General features: G+C 48.4%; 1 protein-coding gene across 2 annotated transcripts in view; it reads left to right on the forward strand.

The window, feature by feature from the left end:
* The first annotated feature begins 172 nt into the window (after window positions 1-172).
* Window positions 173-21480, forward strand: part of SF3B2 (splicing factor 3b subunit 2) — a 28412-nt gene continuing 7104 nt past the window's right edge. The window contains exons 1-17 of one of the 2 annotated variants that reach the window (XM_081340989.1): window positions 173-323; window positions 2389-2435; window positions 4380-4457; window positions 6023-6271; window positions 7737-7845; window positions 8796-8881; window positions 10475-10580; window positions 12006-12094; window positions 12510-12710; window positions 13979-14113; window positions 14904-14984; window positions 16385-16612; window positions 17331-17480; window positions 17585-17674; window positions 18748-18855; window positions 19766-19873; window positions 20885-21027. In XM_081340989.1, coding sequence (XP_081197115.1) covers window positions 203-323; window positions 2389-2435; window positions 4380-4457; window positions 6023-6271; window positions 7737-7845; window positions 8796-8881; window positions 10475-10580; window positions 12006-12094; window positions 12510-12710; window positions 13979-14113; window positions 14904-14984; window positions 16385-16612; window positions 17331-17480; window positions 17585-17674; window positions 18748-18855; window positions 19766-19873; window positions 20885-21027 — 2129 coding nt within the window. In that variant the 5' untranslated portion in view covers window positions 173-202. The remainder of the gene's footprint in view (window positions 324-2388; window positions 2436-4379; window positions 4458-6022; window positions 6272-7736; window positions 7846-8795; window positions 8882-10474; window positions 10581-12005; window positions 12095-12509; window positions 12711-13978; window positions 14114-14903; window positions 14985-16384; window positions 16613-17330; window positions 17481-17584; window positions 17675-18747; window positions 18856-19765; window positions 19874-20884; window positions 21028-21480) is intronic. The other variant, XM_081340990.1, reaches the window with a different exon arrangement.

Consider the following 21480-nt stretch of genomic DNA (forward strand, 5'->3'; position numbering starts at 1 on the left):
CGTCCTCTTCATCCCTCCCCGATTCTAGTCAAGCTCCTGGATTGGTTATCGTTAAAAAAAACCCGAGCTGGCTCCCTCATTGGCTGCAAGGGACAAGAGGTGGACGGTCGCTCTGCGGCGCTGATTGGACGCCTCAGGGTCTCCGCCGCGCCTACGGTGGCCGCGCGGGGTCTCCCGCAATCGATTCGAGCGAGGAGAGAAGATGGCGTCCGAGGGACACTCCGAGCCTCCCAAGGCGGGGGACCTGCCGTTGCCAGGATACGGAGCCTGGTCGCCCAACGAGCTGCAGGCCAAGCTGGCCGAGATCGGGGCTCCGACTCAGGGTGAGGTGGGCCGCGGCGGTCTGGGATACCGGATTTGGAGGCCAGGTGGTCCTGGGTTGGGCCGTTCGTAGTGTCGTGTGAACAGGCCATCGCGGGAAGCCAAACACGGGTAGGGCGGGTTTCCTCGAAGGCGCTTCGTGGCAAAAGCCAACCTTCCCCTCCCCAGACCGTTCATCAACGATACCCCGTGGGGGAAAATAAACGTGGAAGTGGGGTGGGGTGGGTCTCTCGAGGCCATCTAGTCCATCCCCCTTTTGTTGATAGGTCTTTATATTCCCCCCCCCCCTGAGTTCTTTCTCTTCTTCAGGTACTGCCACCTCCAGTATCCAGACCTTTTTTTTGTCTTTCTTACCTTCATTTCTGGAGTGTTATGTGTTAGATAAGATAATCTTTATTGTCATTTTTTACTGTGGGGACAATGGCACACATCAAAAATGAAATTAGCTGCCCGCTGTCAAAATGAAACACATACATGACAGACACCTAAAACATACAACATATGTATAGACCCACACCCCTACACACACACACACACACACACACACATATATATATATATATATATATATATATATATATATATACATACATACATAAATACATATATATATGTATATATGTATGTGTGTGTGTGTGTGTATATATATGTGTATATGTATGTATATATATATATATATATATATATATATATATATATATATATATATATATATGTATATATCACAAATATTAAATATTGTACATCCTGAATATATAACGGAAGGAGGAAGCCTGAGAGTTCACAAGGTTAATTGCTGTATGGAATGAAACTATGGTTGAATCTGGATGTTCTGCTACTGGATACCACGAAGCCCCCTCCTCCCAGAAGGGAACAAGGAAAAAAGGTTGTGAAGAGGATGGGTAGCGTCCCAGATAATCTTACGGACCCTGTTCAAACAACGCTTCTGTGCTATGTCCTGGATGGGAGGGAGGGAGGGAACTGCCAATGATCTTTTCGGCCGTCCTCACCACTCTGTGTTTGAATCTGCCTCTTTCAATTCTAATCTCCCAGAGTACTTTACTATGATTTTCCCTATGTTAGGGTTACTCCCCCCCCCCAAAGTTCTCACTTGCAGGCAAATGATATTTCTTGCAGAGCTTCCAATGCGCCATGGTTGCTACCCTACTTTGTCGTGTCTCAGTCTGGTTGATCTTCTTGCAGCAGCTTGCCAGGTGATCCACTGCCCACTTCAAGCTTCTTTGCTTAGGCGGCACTTAAATCGTCTTGTTTCTGGCTTCGTATGAGTTTGTTCTCAAGGACTAAATGCCGTGTTTTTTTTTTTGGCTAAAACTGTTGTAAAACGTGGCCGCGTGGCTGAGCTCGCACCAGCTGCTGAGCACCCCCCAAAATACAGCTCTGGCCATTGGAATTTCAAAAACTGGATCCTAAGTACAGGTAGTCCTCAATGACCACAATTGAACCCAACCTTTCTGTGGCTAAGGCAGACATTTTTGTTCAGGGAATTTTGCCCCGTTTTACAACCTTCTCTTTCCATAGTTGTAAAGTGAAATCACCGCCCTTGTTAAAATGGTCATGTGGTTGTTAAGCGAATCCGGCTTTGCCATTGATGTCGCTTGTTGGAACGTCACGAAAGGTGATCACGTGACCTCCGGTCCTCCGTACGAATCAGTTGCCAAGCATCTGAATTTTGATCGCGTGGGGATGCTGCAACGGTCACAAGTGTGAAAAAAAAAATCAAGTCATAAATCACTTTTTTCAATGCCGTAACTTTGAACGGCCACAAAGCGAAATGTTGTAAGTCGACTACATATACCTTTTTGGGGGGGGGGGGGTCCTAACCAGTCAGAAGTTCGGGGCTACTTGTAGTGACCCAATTAGCTTATCATGCGAAGAAGTCCTGATGTGGTTGGTTTGGTTTTGCTGCGACACATTTTTTTTTTCCTGGAGAACTTGAGAATTTTTCTCCAACCTGTACGGAGAATGATAGGTTAGAGAAGGCTGATTAATCTTCCTTCTTGTTATACAGCATCATCTCTGAATTATTTCATTTTTGTTCCCTTCCAGGTAGCCGTGAAGAGCTGGTGGAACGGCTACAAACATACACGCTTCAGGTGAAGCCTTATTTCTTGGATCACAAAAAAAGCAACAGTTAATTGTTATTATTATTATTTTACTGTAATTGGCTGGCAGGTCACTTGATCTTGATTCTATCCCTTTGTTAGTGCTAGGCTGCATTAACAGAGGGATAGAATCAAGATCAAGTGAAGTACTAATACCACTTTACAATGCTTTGGTAAGGCCACACCTGGAATACTGCATCCAGTTTTTGTCACCACGATGTAAAAAAGATGTCGAGACTCTAGAAAGGGTACAGAGAAGAGCAAGAAAGATGATTGGGGGACTGGTGGCTAAAACATATAGGGAACGGTTGCTGGAATTGGGTATGTGTAGTTTAACGAAGAGAAGAGTGAGGGGTGTCATGATAGCAGTGTTCCAATATCTCAGGGGCTGCCCCAAAGAAGAGGGAGTCAAGCTATTCTCCAAAGCACCTGAAGGCAGGACAAGAAGCAACGGATGGAAACTAGTCAAGGAGAGAAGCAACCTAGAACTAAGGAGAAACTTCCTGACAGTTAGAACAATTAACCAGTGGAACTCCTTGCCTCCAGAAGCTGTGAATGCTCCAACACTGGAAGTTTTTAAGAAGAGACTGGACAGCCATTTGCCTGAAATGGTATAGGGTTTCCTGCCTGAGCAGGGGGTTGGACTAGATGACCTCCAAGGTCCCTTCCAACTTGTTGTTATTATTATTATTATTATTATTGTTTTGTTGTTGTTGTTATTATTATTATTATTATTATTATTATTATTATTATTATTATTATTATTATTATTATTATTATTATTGAAGGCCGAATCACCGGGGAATCTGAGTATAGGCAGATAGAGTCTATAAACTAGGATTATATTAATGTAATCCACTCACTTCAAGAAGAAAGTTGAATTTCAGGTGCTAAGAAAGCAACATTTTGGTAAAGGAACATCTAGAAAAGCTGTATGTTATGTTAGGTGGTTGTTACAAACACTCTTCGAGCAAATAAGAGCAAATTCAAGCAGAGTAGGAACTTTTTAGGTTTGAAATTAGATTTTTACATGCTGAACATTTGAAACGTATGGGCCTTCTCTCAGCAGCCCTCTTTCCAAATGGTATCTTCCAGATGTGCTTTGAGAAACATCTGGGCTGCCCCAGATTGGAAAAGACTTGGCATCTATGGGGTTAAACTCTAACATTTCCCTATATGACACCCCAAACCATTTGACATCCTGGACCAGTGTTTCTCAATGCTTGGCTGCTTGAACACTATCCTAAACCAGAGGTAGGCAACCTTGGCTGTTTTAGGACTTGTGGACTTCAACTCCCAGAATTCCTCAGCCAGCCTGGCTCAGCATGGAAACTTCTCTCTTTCCCCTCAGCGTGGCTGGCTCAGGAATTCTGGGAGTTGAAGTCATAAAAGAGCCAAGGTTGCCTACCCCTGCCCTAAACCTATATGCAGCTGTGCGCATAGGTCATATTGGATCCGGGATCCGTTTGATCAGTCTACGATGCCTTGAGTGCAGAAAATGGATTAAGGTTCAGCATCAATGTTCAGCATCGTCCGTGGCAAGCGGAGGAGGCAAAGTGATGGGAAGCCCAGCCATCCTGGCGGAGCCGCCTATACTTCCCACAAAATAAGACCGGGTCTTATGTTAATTTTTCATCCAAAAGATCCATTGGGGCAGGGGTGGGCAACCATGGCTCTTTTGTGACTCGTGGACTTCAACTCCCAGAATTCCTGAGCCAGCCATGCTGAGGGGAAAGGGAGAGGTTTCCATGCTGAGCCAGGCTGGCTGAGGAATTCTGGGAGTTGAAGTCCACGAGTCCTAAAACAGCCAAGGTTGCCTACCCCTGTAACCTAGACCATCACTTCTGCTAGAGAGAAATATTGCAGGTTTCAAGTTGAGAAGGGCAATTAGCTGATTTATTCCCTCCCATATTTTTTCTTTTTTTAAAAAAACAGACTGGGATTCTACTTACCAGGCCTGTTCTGAGAGGAGATGATGGAGACAGCTCAGCCCCCCCTCCCTTGCCAGGACAGGTAAGTCCTTTGCGGGGAGCGAAGATGGAAAATTGTATAAATAATCCTCGATTTATGACCAAAATTGACACCCCACCCCCAAGTTTCCAGGGCTGTTTTTAAGAGAGTTTAGCCCATTTTATCACTTTTTTTGCCACAATTAGGCTCAGCTAATCTCAATGTACATATGTTGTACTTTGACAATAAAGGTTTATTATTATTATTATTATTTTTATTTAAATGACTCCCTGCAGTTGTTAAATCTGGCTTCCCCCACTGAATTCACTTGTCAGAAGCAAAGCTGGGCAGATTGCACACGGGGGATCACGTGACCACCGTGTTACATACATGTCAGTTGCCCAACGCCCAAATTTTGAGACTTTGAGGATGCTCCAGGGGTTGTAAATGTGAGGAACAGTCGTAAGTCCCTTTTTCCCAGACTACGCTTGTAACTTCCAACCGTCAGTAAACGAAACGTAAATCGAGGACTATCGTGTTTCCTCGGAAATAAAACCCAACTGGAAAAATAAGCCCTAGCATGATTTTTCAGGACCCACCCCCAAAATAAGTCCCAGTTAAGATCGTCAGCCAGACGGACGCATTTAGTACCGTATTTCCCTGAATATAAGCCCTAACCAGAAAATAAGCCTTAATGCGTCTTTTGGAACAAAAATTAATTTAAGATCCGGTCTTCTTTTTGGGAAAACGTGGTAGCTCTGTAGCGTGGTATTTTTTTCTGCACGTTGAGTCTTCAGTTATTTGTTTGAGAAAAATTGGGTGTCAGGGCTACACAGAATATTTGCGAGGCTTAATTGTTCAGGTAATCCTCAACTTATGACCACATCTGGGACCATTTCTGTTATTAAGCAAGGCTGAATTTTACAACCTATTTTTTCCACGGTGATTAAGCCAATCACGGTGGTCGTGAAACGAACCACGCCGTCGTTAAGCAAACCTTGATCACGCGACAGTGGGGTTGCTGGCGGTGACCGTAACTGCAAGGACCAAGTTATAAGTTCCTTTTTTGCCCCGATTTTGAACGGTAACTATTGTTTAATTACTATTGTTTAATTGTATACCTACCTTGCTCTGTACACCGCCCCGAGTCCCTCGGGAGAAGGGTGGTATATAAAAACAAATAAACAAATAAATAAATAAATAAATAAATAAATAAATAAATAAATGATTGTAACAGCCACTTTTAAGGCTCGTGCACTTCAGTTCCCAGAATTCCTCAATCAGCATGGAGCTAAAAGTCTCTAAACGTGGCAACTCTTGTGGACTTCAACTCCCGGAGTTCTGGGAGTTGAAGTCCACAAGTCTTAAAGTGGCCAGGTTCGGACCCCCATCCCCCACCAGGCTCAAGGTTGACTCAGCCTTCCATCCTTCCGAGGTAGGTAAAATGAGGACCCAGATTGTTGGGGGGCAATAAGCTGACTTTGTAAAAATGCCGCTTGGGGCCCCCCGAAAGCCCTAATAAGCAGGCATATACATAGAATGAAGGCTATTGCTAAGCACATTGATTTGCGCTGCAAGCAAGCCCAAGAGATCCTTTTTGTGAGTAACGCTTTTCTCTCTTCATTCAGGTCCCAGGCATTCCTTTGCCCCCACCTCCAATGGGCATGCCCCCCATGCAGCCTCCCCCTCCCCCTCCTCCTGGCATGGGCCTCAACTTCCCCATGGGTGTGGGACCCCCTCCACCACCCCCCACCTTGGGTGGGCCTCTCCGCATGCAGGCGGTGGTGGATCCTTCCTCGTTGCCCGAAGAGGAGCGGCTGAAGCTGGCTCAGCAGCAGGCCGCCATGTTGATCCAACAGGAAGAGAGAGGCAAGCAGGTAACGACACGGTTTGCTTTAGAGGTGCACAGGTGTGTTTGTGTATGTGTGCCCCCCCCCCCCCGTGTATGCGGGCAACAGCTCATCAGCAGCCTTCCCTAATTCGGTGTCCTTCAGTTTTCTTCCACCCTGGCTCTTACAATCTGTCAGGCCCCCAAACCCGAAAACAATGACACAGTGTTTTGTTTTTGTTTTTCCAAGCTGAGGGTTTTTTTATTGTTTCCACACCTGTGGAGAGAATCTTGCCTCTGCATCTGTATTAGACTCCGTGAATGGTTAGGGAGGAGCTGTCTTCACCCTCTATCTCTCATGCAAAATATCTGGACTGAGTGGCCTCTTATTCTGTCAGGTGCGAAAGACCAAGAATTTACTCTTGTCAGAATTGGTGTAGTAGGCTCTCCTCCTTTTTGGGGGGTGGGGGGTGGGGTTGGACTAGATGACCTACAAGGTCCCTCCCGACTCTTGTTATTCTATTCTACTCAACTAGTGGACGGTACTGTTTGGGCTCTCGAAACGGGTCAGTGGAATTCAGGAGAAGTTGGACGTGGTCCATTTTGGGGCTACGTAGGGATGCTAGGCTGAGTCCTCTTTTGACACCCCCCCCCAAGCTTTTGACACTCCTCTTAACAATCTGGAATGTGTCCCTTCCCACCTAGGAAGTCCAGCCTGCCACATTCTGTCGCATAATCCCCAGCTTGCCTCGGTGCGCCTGGGACTTCCTTGGCGCTGAAGTCCTGGAGGAGCAGGAGAAAGACAAGGCGGTCCGCGTGGTCTTTGGTGCTCTCTGAGCTTGGTTGGTTCCCTTGCAGATCCGGTTTGGCAACGAAACGCCCGCAAGAAAAACCACCAAGCACAGAGAGTGCCAAGGACCCCAAAGTGGGAACTCGTGACTGGACGGTGGGGAATGGAAGGATTTATACTCCTTGCAGATGGCTGGTCATTTGCCTTCTTTTAGAGAGTCGTTGAGGCCACTTGGACATTGATTTGTATCCTCAGTGGTGCAAGTGGGTGTGGAGCCTTCTTGGAACTATTGAAAGGACCATGTTGTAGACCGGAGAGAGATGATGAGAGCTCCCCACCCATTTGCACTGTGCCCTTGAGCACGCAGATAAACCTCCCAACGACGCTCGACGACTCTCTGACAGAAGGGCAAACGACCAGCCGTCTGCAAGGAACAGAAATCCTTCCGTTTCCCCACCATCCAGTCAGAGCGGAGGAAGCTTCCTGGATGAGAAGCGAAAGGTCTTCGAAGAGAAACAAGACAGTCCAGTTGCCTCCTGAAAAAAGGAAAGAAAAAAAAAGCAACTTTGGGACACCTGGAGGACAGAGAACCTCCATAGACATTTTTCCAGCCATACCTAAGTGGTGGGTCAAAAGCTGAATGGAAAAGTTGTGCAGTGCTGAACCAGGCTTGACTCTCCTCTCTTTTTCTCACCCCCTTTCCCCTTCCCCACCCCCACCGTAGGCTGCTGTCCTAATGGAGCAAGCGCGCCACCAGGAGATGCCAAAGCTGGCCTCTTCGGTACCTCGGACAGTTCCTGATCTGGGCCCAAGACCTCAAGGCCTCCCCAGATGTAAGTCCTTTTGAGCCAGGACAGGAGGCTCAGATTCTTTGCCTTAGGAAAAGCAGTTTTCGGAGATAGGTGTTTTGTGTGTGTGTGTGTGTGTGTGTGTGTGTGTGTACACCCCACACCCCAGTTGTTCCAAAACAATTCAAGACCGAGAAGGGACTGGGGATCCTTAGTGCTCTCTGAGCTTGATTGTTTTCTTGCAGACGTTTCATGACCCAACTAGGTAACAAGCTCAGTGCTGGAAGGGAGAGGAGTTTGGGGAAAGGAGGAAAAGGACTGGGGGGGGGTCCTTGGGGCTCTCTGAGCTTGGCTGTTTTCTTGCAGACGTTTCATGACCCAGCTAGGGAACATCATCAGTGCTGGAGGGGAGCGGGGTTTTCACGATTTATATAAGAGTGGCAGGGACGCGGTGGCTCAGTGGGTTAGGACGCTGAGCTTGTCGATCAGAAGGTCGGCAGTTTGGCGGGTCGAATCCCGAGTGCCGCGCAACAGAGTGAGCGCCTGTTATTCGTCCCAGCTTCTGCCAACCTAGCAGTTCGAAAGCACGTCAAACTGCAAGTAGAAAAACATGGACCACTACGGTGGGAAGGTAACAGCGTTCCTTGCGCCTTTGGCATCCAGTCGTGCCGGCCACGTGACCACGGAGACGTCCTCGGACAAGCGCTGGCTCTTCGGCTTTGCAACGGAGATGAGCACCGGCCCCTAGAGTCGGAAACGACTAGCACGCATGTGCGGGGGAACCTTTACCTTTACCTTATACGAGTGGCTTGCCGTGTCACAGCGTGGGCGGGTTTCTTCTTGGTGATTCCTTGATTAGGCTGTTGCTTCAGAGTTGAGAGCAAACTCCAGTCCCTTCTAGCACTGATGATGTTGCCTGCTTTGTCTCTGAAGCAAGGAAATGACCGGAGTGCTATTGCTTCAGCTAATTTTGAGTCTGGCTTTCCCTCTTCTAGTAAGCCCCGCTTCCAGCTCCCCCATCGGAACAGGGAGCTCAAGACCCCGTGGCCCCCCACCTCCTCCTGGAGAAGACAGTCGGGAGGTAAGTCCGTTTATAGCCAGAGGTGACCAATGGAGGGGAAAGAAATTAGTTCGTTTGTTCATTCATTCATTCATGCATACATTCATTCAGTTTGTAGGAGGATAAATGGAGCTATCTGTAGATAAGGGAGGAAGGGGGGGGAGAAACAGCCAGGTGTTGATAACCTCAGCTCTGAGTGGGAATGGGATTCAATGTTGATGTTCCAACAATCGGGCCTGGATTGACTCTAGTTTTAAATTTGGTTTTATTGGGTTAATTGTTATGTATTTATTACATTTATTGTTTAATTCTTTTTTAAATTTTGTATTTTGTGTTATTAACTTTTTTATTGTTGTGAGCCGCCCTGAGTCCTTAGGGAGAAGGGCGACATATAAATTTAATCAATTCAATTCAATTCAATTATTCGGAAACTGCCTAAGAATTTTGTCTGCCATTTAAGTTCAAGGAAAGATAAGATAAGATAAGATGATAAGATAAGATGATAAGACTGTGGTGGTGAACCTGTGGCACGCGTGCCACACAGGTGGCACGCAGAGCCCTCTCTGTGGGCACGCACGCCGTCGCCCCGCTCCTAAGTCTTCAGCTACATTTTATAAAACCTTTTTGCTTTTGGCCTCCGCCGCTGTGTGGTCAAAAAGAGAGAAAAGTTTCAATCAATCAATTTCAACTTCTCGCGGGGGGGGGAAAACGATCTCGCAAAGTTGGAATTGATTGATTGAACTTTTTAGTCCCACCCAGTCTGCCGTTACCACCTCAGCCACGCCCACCCAATGGGCCACGACCACCCAATGGGCCACACCCACCCGGCACCCGACGATAGATAAGAGGGTTTTGATTTGCAGTTTGGGCACTCTTAAAAGGTTCGCCATCGCTGAGATAAGATAACCTTTATTGTCGTTTTTTTTACTGTGGGGCACACTGGCACACGTGAAAAATGAAATCCCGTTGCCTGCTCTCAAAAGTGTACACGCACACAACACGCATGGAGACGTACTATATACCTACGTACGTACCTACGTATCAATACGAATCACCGTCCATCGTGAACACACAGCGGAAAGAGGAAGCTTGAGAGAATTCACAAGGTTGATACTGTATGGCAGAAGTCCCCAACCTTTTGGCCACCACCAGAGACCGGTTCCGTGGAGAGAGGTTTTTCCGTGGACCGGGAGGAGGTGTGGTTTTGTGTACTGCCTGCATCCCACGGATGGGGCTTTGCTTGTTTGTGCGGACCGGTTGCTGGCGTGCCGCGGACCAGTACCGGTCCACAGCCCGGGATGTTGGAGACCCCTGCTGCATGGAACACGTTGTGCGTCAAATCTGGTGTGCTCTTGTACCACGTGCGCCTGGAAGCTGGCCCGTGGCTCACTGGGAGTTTACCTGCGTGGTAAAATTCTTTGTGTCCTCTTGCCCACAGGGTTCTTAAGTCTTGATTCATCGCAAAGTTTGCCCACCCCATCGGCTGAAAGCTCTTTTCTCCTCGCCCGCTGCTTTCCTAAAAGAAAATTATAGCCAAAGCTGAACTGTTTTGCACGCATCAAATGCGCGGACCGATTCTAATCCTTGTTGAGTGTCGATTTTTGACCCTTCCAGATCGACGACTCCGGGGTGGGCCCCAAAATCCCTCAAGCCTTGGAAAAGATCCTTCAGCTTAAGGAGATCCGTCAGGAAGAGCTGACCGCTGTACCCGGCGCCACAGGTAAAAGATCAGACGTAGGGTTCCTGGGAAGTCTAGTTCGGAGACACCCATCCCCGCTATAGAGAGAGATGGGTTACGGAATGACGTCGCTGGAGCCGGACTTGGAATCTTTCCTTTTTTAAAAAAAAAAAAGGTTCCTAGGCCTCATGGTAACCATGAAAATAAATAGATTGGCCGGGTTAATGTCATTCCCAGAGATTAAAGTCAGCCCATAGAATGGCGCCTGGAATTGCTTCTGATTAGGTTTTTTTCTATGGTTCTTTGCCCGTAAACAGAATCTTTCCAGTCGAAAGCAATTAGCTGCATAGCTACGAGTAGACCTTGAATTATGACCACAGTTGAGCCCAAACTTTCTGTCGCTAAGCGAGACCGGTGAATTTTAGCCCGTTTTAACGACTTGCCACAATTGTTAAATGAATCGTGGTTAAGTTAGTAACACAGTTATTTTTAAGTGAGTCTGGCTTTCCCCATGGACTTTGCTTGTCAGAAGGAGGTCACAAAAGGGGATCACATGACCCCGGGACTCTCCAACCGTCGTAATTATGAGCCCGTTGCCCCAGCATCTGAATTTTGATCACATGACCCTGGGGATGCTGCGAAGGCCATAAGAGTGAAAAACGGTCGTAAGTCCCTTTTCCCAGTGCCGTCGTAGCTCTGAACAGTCACTAAATGAACTCCTGTAAGCCGAGGACCCCCTGTATAGATGTGAATTTCTAAAGAGGGTCCATCCTGGCTTTTCACATTCCACCTTTGCTACCTTCCTTGTTAGCTGGCTGTTGCAGAACACAGGTAGTCCTCGACTTACGGCCACAATTGAGCCCAACATTTCTGTCGCTAAGTGAGACATTGGAGTTTTGTCCCCATTTTACTTTTGTTGCCTCGGTTGATAATAAGTGAATCGCTGCAGTTGATAAGTTAGTGGCACGGCCGTTAAGCGAATCTGGCTTTTCCCCATTGACTTAGAGGATCATGTGACACACACACACACACACACCCCCCGGTCACTGCGACCGTCATCAGTATGAATCGGCTGCCAAGCATCCGAATTTTGATCGCGTGACCATGGGGATGCCGCAGCGGCCGTAAGTGTGAAAAAACGGCCATATGTCCCTTTTTCCCCCCAATGCCGTCGTAACTTTCCACGGTCGCTAAATGAACGGTTGTAAGTTGAGGACTGCCTGCAGTGGCAAACGGGTTGCATTAGACCAGCATTCCCCAGCCAGGAGACCGTGCAGATACGCTGGGCGTTATGCAAGTGCTCCCACCCTACAAAATTCAGGAATTTCCCTCCCTCCCCATCTGGAAAGCGTCCCAAGTTTGGGAAAGATGGTCGAGCTTGCAAGTTTATAATCTTCCCCGGGGGGGGGTGTTTCCTCCCATTTTTTCCCTCCCTCCCCCCACCCCCAAATCGTGCCCTCTTTGCAGACGATGACATGGAGACTGACTTGAGGGTGCTGGCTGGCATGTCTGCCTCGGATGCCGAAGACGACGCTTCGGCCATGTCCAAGAAAGAGGTGAGGAGACATCGGGCCGAGTCGGCGAGAACTTGGGAGAGGCCGTAGCTGCGAGATCGGGTTGCTTCCTTTTGCAGGAAAAACATCTGGCAGGAGACACCTTGGTGATCATGAAAGGCGGTGGTGAGGAGGAGGAGGATAGAGTTGAAAGGGACCTTGGAGGTCTTCTAGACCAACCCCCTGCTCAAGCAGGAAACCCTGTAGCAGTGATGGTGAACCTTTTAGAGGCAGAGTACCCAAAAACCTCCCCGCCCGCCCGCAGGGCCACCCACCGCCTCCACCGCCCGCCGCAGCGGATCGCTCATCTGGGAGAAATTCTGGGAATCTCTTCCTAACAGCTGGGATGTTTTTCCGGAAAGCTACCCGGTGCCACCGACTGATGTCCGTGTGTCCCTTTCTCGGTTCCCCTGAACAGAAAAACCGCAAGCGACGCAACCGGAAGAAAAAAAAGAAGCAAACCGCCTCTTCCAAAAGCAACCAGGTTTCCCCGGCTGCCAAGGGACACGGGGAAGAATCGGGCAGCGACGCGGCCGTGGAAATCGAGTACGTCACCGAGGAGCCGGAGATCTACGATCCCAATTTCATCTTCTTCAAAAGGATCTTTGAGGCGTTCAAGGTAGGTCAGATCTGGGAATCCCGATCGGGGCACCGATGCGAAATTGGGACTTTTCGCGGTTTAAGAATGCCTCCTCGGGATTTTCCAAGGCACCTGGAATGGTCCCACCACAGCCGCACCAGAGGTTGTGAGATAGTCGGCTGCCTTGGCCATCGAACGATAACATCTGTCCCGTTGCAATTCTATGTGGCTCCCTGTTACGGTGAATTTATCCTGGGGTTTATCTTAGTTTAATACATTGTCTCCATTATTGTATTGTAATAATAATAATAATAAGTTGGAAGGGACCTTGGAGGTCATCTAGTCCAACTCCCCGCTCAGGCAGGAAACCCTATACCATTTCAGACGTGTGTGTGTGTGTGTGTGTGTGTATGTGTGTATATGTGTGTGTGTGTATATAGCTATATGTATGTGTATAGATATATGTGTGTGTGTGTGGGTATAGATATATGCGTGTATATGTGTGTGTATGGGTATAGATATATGTTTGTGTGTATGTACATATCTGTATAGATATATGTATGTATATGTGTATAAATATATGTGTACATGTATGTATATATGCATATGCATATAGTATGTATGTGTATGTTTACACACACATACACACATGCACATATCTACACACACACACACACACACACACACACACACACACGTACACACAATACAATAATGGAGAGAATATATTAAACTAAGATAAAACCCAGAATAAATTCACCATAAAAGGAAGCCACAGACTTACAAGGGGACAGAAGTTATCGTTCGATAGCTAATGTATATGTACATGTATGTACTTGCTGATGCTTTAGTAAACTAAAATTGTACAGGTGGTCCTCGACTTAACGACCACAGTTGACCCCAGAATTCACATCACTAAGCGAGACATTTGTTAAGTGAGTTTTGCCCCTTGCTTGCCACTGTTGGATCGCTGCAGATGTTAAGCTAGCCCCACAGTCATTAAGCGAATCCGGCTTTCCCCATTGTCGGAAGGTCGCGAAAGGGGATCACGTGACCCCCCCCCGGACGTGGCGACCGTCATAAATGGGAGTCAGTTTCCAAGCGTCTGAATTTTGAGCACAGGACCACGGGGGATGCTGCCACGGTCGCAAATGCGAAAACTGCTCATAAGTCACTTTCCCCCAGGGCTCTTGCAACTTCAAACGGTCTCTAAAGGAACGGTTGCAAGTTGAGGACTGCCTGCCACTTGCTCTGCCTTCTGGGCAATAATCCCTCCCCGACTCTTGTCCTCCCTTCCTCCCTCACAGCTGACCGACGACGTTAAGAAGGACAAGGAAAAGGAGCCAGAGAAAGCAGACAAGCTGGCCGCTTCGGCTGCGCCAAAGAAGAAGGGATTTGAGGAAGAGCGGAAGGACAGTGACGACAGCTCTGACGATGAGCAGGTGAGTGAGTGTGTGTGCGTGCGTGTGTGTGTGCGTGTGTGTGTGTGTCGGGCTGATGGGAGAACGCCTTGTTTTCCTTCTCTTTAGCTTTCTGTTTGAAACAAAAGAAGTCTCTTGGTTTTGGGGTTGTTAGAACAGAAGTGGACCCTCCAGCCGTAGGGGCAGTTCACCCCAGAGTAAAAGAAGTCTCTTGGTTTTGGGGTTGTTAGAACAGAAGTGGAACCTCCAGCCGTAGGGGCAGTTCACCCCAGAGCAGGGGTCAGCAACTTGAAACTGTGAAAGAGCCACTCGGAACCGGTTCCCTCACAAAAGGAAAAACTGGGAGCCGCAAAAAATGTGTGCACATGCGCGTACATGTGCGCATGCGCAGAACAGGGTTTGAAGAGTGGAGCCAAGGCGAGATATGCACCTACCCTGCATATTTGAATTGATTGGTTGAACATTTTTAGTCCCATTTTTTTTTTTTGGACTGCACATGGCAGAGGACTGGGAGCCGCAGGAGACGGCTGAAAGAGCCGCATGCGGCTCCGGAGCCGCGGGTTGCAGACCTGTGCCCCAGAGTAAAAGAAGTCTCTTGGTTTTTGGGTTGTTAGAACAGAAGTGGAACCTCCAGCCGTAGGGGCAGTTCACCCCAGAGTTTAAGAGGACAGATGGCAAAAAAAAGGGACCTGTGTCAGCCCTTCTGATAAGCTTCCCCTATAAGATACAGGGGGAAGTCGCTATGCAGATAAGAAACTTTCTCTCTCTCTCTCTCCCTCCCTCCCTCCCTTCCTCCCAAAAACAAATTCAGGAAAAGAAGCCGGAAGCTCCCAAATTGTCCAAGAAGAAACTGCGACGGATGAACCGTTTTACTGTGGCGGAGCTGAAGCAGGTGGGGGCTTTCATTTATTTTATGGATTCGTTGATTAGATTTTTCTCCCACCTTTTTATTTTCTAAGTAACTTGGTGAACATACTTAATGCTCCTTCCTCCTCCTCCTCCTCCTCCTCCTCCTCTCCACAAACCCCATTCCCTTCTCACACTGATGATGTTACCTAGTTTGGGTCATGAAACGTCTGCAAGAAAACAACCCAGCTTACGGAGCAACAAGGACCCCATAGTCGTCCTCCTCCTCCTCCTCCTCCTTTCATGGCTAAGGCGGGACTAGAACTCACCGTCTCCTGGTGATCGGCCCAAAGTCACCCAGCCCGCTTCCATGTCTAAGGCAAGACTAGAACTCGCCGTCTCCTGCTTTCTAGCCTGGATTGGGCTGAGAGAGAGAGCGGTCCAGAGTCAACCAGCTGACTTTCGTGGCTAAGGCGGGACTAGAACTCACCGTCTCCTGGTGATCGGCCCAAAGTCACCCAGCCCGCTTCCATGTCTAAGGCAAGACTAGAACTCGCCGTCTCCTGCTTTCTAGCCTGGATTGGGCTGAGAGAGAGAGCGGTCCAGAGTCAACCAGCTGACTTTCGTGGCTAAGGCGGGACTAGAACTCACCGTCTCCTGGAGATTGGCCCAAAGTCACCCAGCCGGCTTTCATGTCTAAGGCAAGACTAGAACTCTCCGTCTCCTGCTTTCTAGCCTGGATTGGGCTGAGAGAGAGAGCGGACCAGAGTCAACCAGCTGACTTTCGTGGCTAAGGCGGGACTAGAACTCGCCATCTCCCACTTTCTAGGGGAGACGTCTAGATTCTGTTTGCCCACTGGCGCCAGGCGCTCGGCAGGCTTCCGTGGGTGAGCTGAGCCCTGGAGCCCAGCCTGTTTTCTGCTGGAGCGTGCCCAGTAAAACATGCCCAGTGTGGATGCCTGTTTGGGGGCCATTGGAAGGCAGCTGCCCGATCAGAAATTTGGAGAAAAGGAAGGCTCAGTTGTAAGTTGCCCAGAGTCATGTAGAACGTAGACTCGTGGGATTGGAAGGGACCTTGGAGGTCTTCTAGTCCAACCCCGTGCTCAGGCAGGAGACCCCATTCCCTTCCAGACGAGTGGCTGGCCAACCCCAACGGACACGACTTAAAAAAATCACATTAAAGCTACGAAACTAAACAGGTGGAAGATTTGGCCCAAGGCTCAGACGCCACCGATGCTACATCAACTCACCCCAGTGCAGAGGGGAGGGGAAAGCTTTCCCTGTTGAACTTCCACCACTTGATTGACGGGCCTAATCACGCTTGGCCAAATAAAGTATCCAGTTCCATAAATAAATAAAGGCAGTTGGAAAAACCCAGCAGAGAATGGACTTAATTTTATTTTTATTTTTTATTCATGTATTTATTTTGCCTTTGGTTCCCGGCAGCTGGTGGCCCGCCCCGATGTGGTGGAGATGCACGATGTGACGGCGCAGGATCCCAAGCTGCTAGTCCACTTGAAGGCCACCCGCAACTCGGTCCCTGTCCCCCGCCACTGGTGCTTCAAGCGCAAATATCTGCAGGGGAAGAGAGGGATCGAGAAGCCTCCGTTTGAGCTGCCGGAATTCATTAAGCGCACCGGGATCCAAGAGATGAGGGAAGCCCTACAGGAAAAGGTGTGGTAGGAAGCTTTGTTGTGTGTGTGCACATACACACACACACGGAGCCGTTCCACAACTGCAGCCTGGCTGTTTGCACAAAAGGGAGAGACTCCCCGCGAAATAAATCCACAGCAAAATAAAAAGTATCCACAGAATAGGCAGCGGAGTTAGTCCTCGAGTTACGACCGCAGTTGAGCTCGAAAGGTCTGTCGCTAAGGGAAACGTTTGTTAAGCGACTTTTGCTCCACTTTACGGCCTGCCTGGCCACCGCCGCGACGCGAGTCACCGCAGTTGTGAACTCAGCAACACGGTAGAGGCAGCGCTCGACTTAACGACCCCAATTTCTGTTGCTAAGTGAGACATTCGTTCAGCGAGCTTTGCCCCATTTTGCGGCCTTCCTGGCCGCGATGCAAATCACTGCAGCTGTGAAGTCAGCAACCCGCGGTTCTTCTGCGAATCCGGCTCCCCCGTTGACTCGGCTTGTCGGAAGGCCACCAAAGGGGGGAACCGCGTGACCCTGGAAGCATGGTGGGAAAAGCTCTCCAAATGGGGCAAAACTCACCTCGCAAAAGTCTCGGTTAACAACAGACGCGTCGGGCCTCATTGTGGCCGTAAGTCGAGGATTACGCGCAGCCGCCGAAAGACTCAGGCACAGCTGCAACCAATCCCATACTCCTGATTCTTCCCGCCCGACCCTTTCCCGCCGGCTGACTCCTGTGGCTGTTCCCTCCAGGAGGAGCAGAAAACCATGAAGTCGAAAATGCGAGAGAAAGTCCGCCCGAAGATGGGCAAAATCGACATCGATTACCAGAAGCTGCACGACGCCTTCTTCAAGTGGCAGACGAAGCCCAAGCTGACCATTCACGGCGATTTGTACTACGAGGTGAGCAGGCCGGCCCCCCCCTCCCTCCGCCGGACGGGAGCGAGGCTAGCGGGGCATTCCCCTTGCCGACTCCTTTCCCTTTCCTCCTCTTTCTCCCCCCCCAGGGCAAGGAGTTCGAGACGCGCCTGAAGGAGAAGAAGCCGGGAGATCTTTCGGATGAGCTGCGCATCGCCCTGGGGATGCCCGTGGGGCCGGTAAGTCGTCGGGAAGCCACTAGCTCCGACAGAAACAGTGCTCATCTGTTTCTTAACCGAGGGAGCCGGCGTTGTCCGAAGACAGTTTCCGTGGCCAGCGTGGCTATTACGCCCAAGGCGCATGGAACGCTGTTACCTTCCCACCGAAGTGGTACCTATTTATCTACTCTCATTTGCCCTGCTTTCAAACAGTGAGGTGGGCAGGAGCGGGAGCAAGGGGCGGGAGCTCACCCGTCGCACAGGCAGTCGGGTCTCCACCGCTGAGCCGTCACGGCCTTTCATTAAAAAAACAAAAAAGACACCAAAACTGCATCAATGACAAGCCCACGCGAAAAACGAGGGTGGATCATGTATTTAGAAAATTGATATCGATGCCCCCTCGCACAACGACTCAAAGACGGCCGACAGGACGTAAAAGCACAATATAAAAGAAATAGAAATAATGAAATAATCACACACACACACACACACACACACACACACACACACACACTCCCTCGCTCCACATTCCTACCAGCCATTTAATCTTGGCTTTATGCATGCTGGCTGAGGAATTCCGGTTCTTAAAAGTTGCCGAGGTTAGCAAGCCCCGGTTTACAGCATTGTGGAGCAGAATATATATATATATATATATATATATATATATATATATATATATATATATATATATATATATATATATATATATATATATATATATATATATATATATATATATATATATATATATATATATATATATATATATATATACATATACATATACATATACATATACATATATATATATATTATTTTAATTCCATTTAAGGGCGGCTTACAAGCTTAGCAGTAGCAATATGTCTGCTGTTGCTAATTGATTGGGTTTAGTCGATATTTTCTAGATTTCCAGATAGGATGATTGCAAAGAACACGGGGGCAGGAGATAAGGGGCATGGCGAGGCGTCCGTCACTAACTGTGTTCTTTTCTCTCTCTCTCTCTCTCTCTCTCTCTCTCTCTCTCTCTCTCTCTCTCTCTCTCTCTCTCTCTCTCTCTCTCTCTCTCTGTGTGTGTGTGTGTGTGTGTCTCAAAGAACGCCCACAAAGTTCCTCCTCCGTGGCTGATCGCCATGCAGCGCTACGGCCCACCGCCTTCCTACCCCAACTTGAAAATCCCGGGTTTAAATTCTCCCATCCCAGAGGTGAGTTAAGCCTTCTAACCCGTTCAGTGCTTCCTCCCGTTCTTTCGAGGGTCACAACCAGCCTCGCAATCTGCAAAGCAACAAAAGATGCGGGAATCTTGCCGCCTCAACCGCCAGCTGGCAGACCCGCCTGTCTGCCTGCCAGACCGTAGGAAGATTGTCGGTTAAAGAAAAAATAAGAAATGGATTTGAGAAGGAACAATATCTTGCATTTATCAGGGGTCCTCGGTGCTCCCCGAACTGGGTTGTTTTCTTGCAGACGTGTCATTACCCAAACCTAGGTAACGCCATCCGTGCATCCTCATGCAGCAGTGATGATGTTCCCTAGTTGTTTAAGAAAACGTCTGCAAGAAAACAAGCTCAGAGAGCATCAAGGTCCTGTAATGTCTACATTTACGGCTGATTGGAAGCCCTTGACAGACTTTTGGCATTGCACTTAACGAATCGTCGTTTCTGTGAGGAGAAAAAAAACCTGGATAATGGGGGGAAAAGTGAGCTTTTTTTTTTCTAATTGTGGAGTAAGACATCACTATATTTGTTGTTTATTGGAAGTTTCCTCTTTGGATTTCTTTTTATTCTTTCAGCCCTTAGGGCTTTTTTTTTTAAATTTCATTTGCTCTCTTTTTTTTTCTGCTTTTACTTTTTCCCGGTTTGTGTCCGTTTTTACGCCCTTTCTAAAATTTCCAGTGACAATTTCTAAAAGCAAAAAAAAAAAAAGGAAAGACAATTCAAACGTTTTCTGCTGCGGGGTTACAAATGTATTCGCTCGAACTGGGCAATTCTGCTAAATCTCGGCCACGCTTCTCGATGCATCTTGCTTAAGAAGGTTGTGCGGAACACAGAATCATGGCTAGTTTTAGGCGGCTGCCAAAGAACTAGCCCTGTGGCTTATTTTATTTTTTTCCTACAGGGATGTTCGTTTGGATATCATGCCGGAGGCTGGGGTAAGCCACCTGTCGACGAGACAGGGAAGCCCCTGTATGGAGATGTCTTTGGGACCAACGCTACTGAATTCCAGGTATGCCTTTACAGCGGGGGTCTTCCAACGTGGCCCTTTGATGACTTGTGGACTTCAACTCCCAGAATTCCTCAGCCAGGCACACGTGCCTGGCTGAGGAATTCTGGGAGTTGGTGTCCACAAGTCATCCAAGGGCCACGTTGGAAGACCCTTGCTTGTAGACTTCAGCTCCCAGAATTCCTCAGCCAGCCTGCCTGCCTAGCTGAGGAATTTTGGGAGTTGAAGTCCACAAGTCATCAAGGGGCCACGTTGGAAGACCCCTGTTTTTGGACTTCAACTCCCAGAATTCCTCAGCCAGCCTGCCTGAATGAGGAATTCTGGGAGTTGAAGTCCATAAGTCATCAAATGGCCACATTGGAAGACGCTTGCTTGTAGACTTCAGCTCCCAGCTGTTAAGAGTGTCCCAGTCACAGTTCAGGCCTTCTGTATTATACTTTTTTTATTATACCAAATTGACATCCTCCTTCCCTCCCTCCCTTTTCTTCCTTCCTTCCTTCCTTCCTTCCTTCCTTCCTTCCTTCCTTCCTTCCTTCCTTCCTTCCTTCCTTCCTTCCTTCCTCCAATTCTTTTTCCTTCCTTGTTTTCTTCCTTTTTCCTTCCAATTCTTTTTCCTTCCTCCCTTTCTCTCTCTCTTTCAATTTCATTCCTTCTTTCCTCCCTCCCTCCATGTCCTTCCTTCCTTCCTTCCTATACTTTTTCCCTCCTTCCTTCCTATCTCTCAATTTCCTTCCTTCCTTCCAAAATTGACATCCTCCCTCCTTCCTTCCCTCCCTCCCTTCTTCTTTTCCTCCTTCCATCTATCTTTCCTTCCTTCCTTCCTTCTAATTCTTTTTCCTTCTTTCCTTCTTTCCTTCTTTCTTCCTTCCAATTCTTTTTCCTTCCTTCCTTTCTCTTTCAATTTCCTTCCTCCCTCCTTCCCTTCCTCCCTCCCTCCCTTCCTTCCTTCCTATACTTTCCCCCCGCCTTCCTTCCTCTCTCTCTTTCAATTTCCTTCTTCCCTCCCTCCCTCAGGCCAAGGCCGAAGAAGAAGAGGTGGATCGGACCCCTTGGGGAGAACTGGAGCCTTCGGACGAAGAATCCTCGGAGGAGGAGGAAGACGAGGACAGCGACGAAGAGAAGCCAGACGAGACCGGCTTTATCACGCCAGCAGATAGGTCAGGCTCTCTCTGTAGTGGGGGGGGGATTTCCAAACAGGGGAGATGTGATGATAAAAGCATCCAAATCTCCATGGAAACCTATTGCTCAGAGTCAGGACGGTCCCTAGGAAAACGTCGGACTGGGACTGGCTGCTGATATGAGCTGGATAAGAACCAGCAGCCTCCTCTCCCCCCCCCCACTCCCCGAATCGCCTGTCAATTGAGCTTCAGAATTACAGAATAACCCGAGTTTGGGGAGGGACCCTGGAGATCTTCTAGTCCAACCTCCAGGTCAAGGCAAGGAGGCCTTATACCATCCCGGTCAAACGCTTGTCCAGTCTCTTCTTACAAGCCTCCAGTGATGGAAGCGGCCACAACTTCTAGTGGCAAGCCTTTCCGCTGGTTAACTGGTTCTTGCCTCCTTAGTTCCTGGCTGGTCTTCCACCCGTGACGTCTCGCCCTGTTTCCTAG

Source organism: Vipera berus (assembly GCF_964194415.1).
Source record: "Vipera berus genome assembly, chromosome: 16".
Lineage (NCBI taxonomy): Eukaryota > Metazoa > Chordata > Lepidosauria > Squamata > Viperidae > Vipera > Vipera berus.